Source organism: Morone saxatilis, unplaced genomic scaffold (assembly GCF_004916995.1).
Source record: "Morone saxatilis isolate NCDOM2014 unplaced genomic scaffold, NCSU_SB_2.0 Contig21, whole genome shotgun sequence".
In the NCBI taxonomy this organism is placed as follows: Eukaryota; Metazoa; Chordata; class Actinopteri; family Moronidae; genus Morone; species Morone saxatilis.
In genome coordinates this window covers 14936213-14940093 of record NW_023339774.1, presented here as the reverse complement: position 1 = coordinate 14940093, position 3881 = coordinate 14936213, and the positions used below count along the sequence as shown (strand labels likewise).

The 3881-nt window shown below is 42.5% G+C and overlaps 1 protein-coding gene across 1 annotated transcript; it reads left to right on the top strand.

The window, feature by feature from the left end:
* The first annotated feature begins 934 nt into the window (after window positions 1-934).
* Window positions 935-3875, top strand: LOC118332173 (sphingosine 1-phosphate receptor 3). Its single transcript, XM_035667329.1, has 2 exons — window positions 935-1122; window positions 1598-3875. The coding sequence occupies exon 2, from the start codon at window positions 1672-1674 to the stop codon at window positions 2815-2817; it is 1146 nt and encodes a 381-aa protein (XP_035523222.1). The 5' UTR covers window positions 935-1122; window positions 1598-1671; the 3' UTR covers window positions 2818-3875.
* The last annotated feature ends 6 nt before the right edge of the window (window positions 3876-3881 follow it).

Here is a 3881-nt window from a genome sequence, read left to right as displayed (position 1 = left end):
TTAGTCTTAAAAACCTATGCAGTGTAGATTCCCACTTCACCACATCTATTTCAAAGAGTCATCATCTGTCTTTTCTGCCTCCCAGACTCCTTCTCCTTGCAGCCAGCCCTGCCCATCCTTCCTGGATATGAGGTCACGACAGAAGGACCAGAACAAAGGATGGGGCTGCACTCATCTTAACTTAAACTCTCACAGCACATTCACTCTCTCTCTCTTTTTTTTGTCCATGTCAAGCAGAAACAAGGGGGGGGGGGGGGAAATCAGCTACTACAGACTCTAGGCCTTTGTTAAAGTGAGCTACATGTATGATGTGTAAGTCAATCTGCAGAGACATGGCTTTTGTTGCATTGCATTTTGTACTGAACATCACTGTGCACTTAGTTGTTAGAGAGCATGGTCTATTATCTATCTTTCAGTCTCTAGCTAGTTAGTAGCTAGTTACTGTAGTAGCTTAAACTAATTGAAGCTGGCTACCTTATTAGCTGGTTAACTATTTAATATGAATTAAACATTCAAGCAAGCTAGTTAGCTATCTTAAATTATTCTAATTCAGACTCAAAAGCCTTACAAGCAAATGAAGAAAAATAACTTTAATGAACCAATTTCTGACCCATGTTTTGCAAAGGTAAATGACTAAACTTGAGTAGATGAAGTAGAGAACACCTGAATGATAAGAAATGCTAACAACATACTACCAACATTTTGTTAAAGCTAAAATATATAAATTTTAAATTTTTTATTTGTTAATATTCCTGGTTTTAACGTGTATGGGACACGTCTTAAAAGCATTATGGGTTTGCACATACCTACCCGCTGTGATATGCTTCGCGGATTGAGTTGACCCCTCCAGCCTCTCTCTGCTCTCCCAGCCCGGGTTGGAGGAGGGGACGAGAGGGGGGTGGTGGTGGAGGTGTGACTTCCAGCCAAGCGTCGACAAACTCCGCTGTTTAGAGATCGGTGAAAGATGAGGAGCTGCTCTCTTCCACGCAGCGAGGCAGAAGACGGATTTAAAGTTCAACTTCAAATCACGGAAACACGGAGAAACGACAGCTCAGCAATGAAATGTATGTCTTTGAGTGTGCGTGTAACTATCAACTGAACCCTGCCTGCGAGCATCCTACGGTAAGTTGAGTTTAAGGCTCTCACTGGGGGAAACCGGGGCTGCTCCAGTCTGCACAAATAGACAGATTGCCTGCACACTTTGTGAAATGTAATCGATTATCTCTAAAGTGTGTAATTGGGATTGAAAATGCAGTTATTTCAATGTCTGAAAAAAGCTGAGGTGAAGATTCTTTACATTTTTAAATGAGCCTTTGGAAGTTTGGGCAGTGGTCCAAGATCCCTATGTAAACAAACAGCATCGTGGTATAAGGTATAAGTATAGTGTAGATTATATATTTCCTATATTTTTAAAGGTTCTCTGCAGGTATTTGCTGGTTTTAATGACCTCTTGTTGCAAAAAGAGTAAGGTAAACTTGATTATTCAGTTAAAATCCATCAGACAAATCTATAAATTGCTGTATTAGTAGATCATGACAACATATTAAACTATGAATTTGCTCTCTAATAACACCCACATTCCTCACATCCACTGCAGCTGATCCTGAATCTGCTGACACTGGACTCCTTGCTCACTTCTGACATCCAGTGTCAGCAGCCGGTGCTTTGAAGATGATCAATTCCCAGATATACCTCCACTACAACTACACAGGGAAACTGGACCACCGGCCCAGCATCGGCACAAGCCAGGGCACCGTGGACACCAAGACCGTCGTTTTCCTCATCATATGCAGCTTCATCGTCCTGGAGAACCTCACCGTGCTGGTGGCCATATGGAGAAACCAGAGGTTCCACAACCGCATGTACTTCTTCATCGCTAACCTGGCACTATGCGACCTGCTGGCTGGAGTCGCTTACCTGGTCAACCTGCTCCTGTCGGGAGAGAAGACCCTGCAGCTCTCACCTGCTCTCTGGTTTGTCAGAGAGGGAAGCATGTTTGTAGCACTTGGTGCCTCCATTTTCAGTCTCCTGGCTATTGCTATAGAGAGACACCTGACTATGATCAAAATGAGGCCTTATGATGCCAACAAGAACTACAGAGTGTTTCTGCTCATAGGGACCTGCTGGTTGATCGCTATATCTCTTGGAGCTTTGCCTATTCTAGGCTGGAACTGTCTGAACAACCTCCCCGATTGCTCCACAATCCTCCCTCTCTACACCAAGAAATACGTAGCTTTCTGTATCATAGTGTTTATGGTTTTGCTTTTAGCCATGTCAGTCCTGTATGCCCGTATCTACATCCTGGTTAAGTCCAGCAGCCAAAAGGTGAGCAAGAACAGAAACTCTGAGCATGCAATGTCCCTGCTGCGCACTGTCATCATTGTAGTTGGGGTCTTCATCGCCTGCTGGACGCCCATCTTTATCCTGCTCCTGGTGGATGTGGCATGTGAGCAGCGCTGTTCCATCCTCTACAAGGCTGACTGGTTCATCGCAGTGGCTGTGCTTAACTCCGCCATGAACCCAGTCATTTACACTCTGGCCAGCCGCGAGATGAGACGGGCCTTCTTAGGTCTGGTGTGTGGCATTTGCTACAGGGGGAGGGTTTCTGTCAACGACAGTGGGAACAAGCAGTCTCTGGAGCCCAGCCGCAGCAGGAGCAAGTCGTGGAGCAGCCAGAACAACCCCAACCAGAGCCAGCGGAGCTCCAGGCAGGCGGAGCAGGAGAAGGAGCAGGAGACAGACACGGCCCATGGCGAGGTGTCAGTGGTGGCAGGAGGGGCTGTTCAGGCCGTCCTTGAGAGTGACAGAAAAGACTGATAGAAGAGAGAAAGATACCATAGGAAGATGTGGGTGGTCCTAATGTGTAAACTCATTGAGTTGTGATTGATTTAGGTATTTCTTTAATGAAATGTAGACATCAGGCAGAGGCTGCAGGGCAGTGGTTTGTCCTTTGTGTTTGATATTTTATACATTAGCATTCCATATTTGGGACATTTATGTCCAAACTTGGCATTAGACTGATTCATTTATGAGGCCAATATGTTCAATTACACAATCAATAGCACCTCAGTAACACCACGTAGAGCTCATATTTCATCACCGTCCAGAGAGAACAATGAATCTACAAATTAGGTTATTTTACAGGAAACTAAAGGATAAACCCTTAATTGGTAGAGAAAATAAACAGGAAAATTAAACTAAAAACCTCTTGGAGTATCTGAAAAAAATTATATTTCTAGCTCATGAAAAGTGGATGTTTTAGAGGTGGTTTTTGCAGGACAATGACAATTTGTGAACGACTGGTGCTCTAACCTTTGGCAGAAGAATCATTTACCTCTGTGGTTACAGACGTGACCATCTAAGACAAATAAGTGAAGAGTCACCTACAATGAATTAAAGTGCAATTATAGTTCTACAAAATAATGTAATGAAGAATGATTGTAGACAATTGTTAGTGTAATGTCAAACAATGGTAATTATTTATTATTCTATGCAGTCTAATTTTGTATTTACTTAGTAATACTACAGTATACAGTGCAGTATACAGTGCAGTTACTGTAATGAAAACTGCATTATTAGTTGTATATGTGATGTAAATGAGATAAAAAAAAACACATGCTAAAGAGTCAAACTTGATACCCTTTCCATTATAACAGTAGCATCATTCAAACGTGTTATTCTGCAAAGAATTAATGTAACTGATGCAGTTCATTCAACATCAGTAAGTCAGTGATACCAGAGCTCCATCTGCTGGTTAATAATGGTAGTTAATATCATCATTGCTGACAAGATACCTTCACAACATTCTGCATGTTCAGTACAAAAAATCCTGATTTTAGTACCAAATTGAAACTGAAATTGTGTGAGTGTGTGTGTGTGTG

What these genes read in the sequence shown, in the direction of transcription:
- LOC118332173 (XM_035667329.1), top strand. Translation starts at nt 1,672, where the DNA reads ATGATCAATTCCCAGATATACCTCCACTACAACTACACAGGGAAACTG.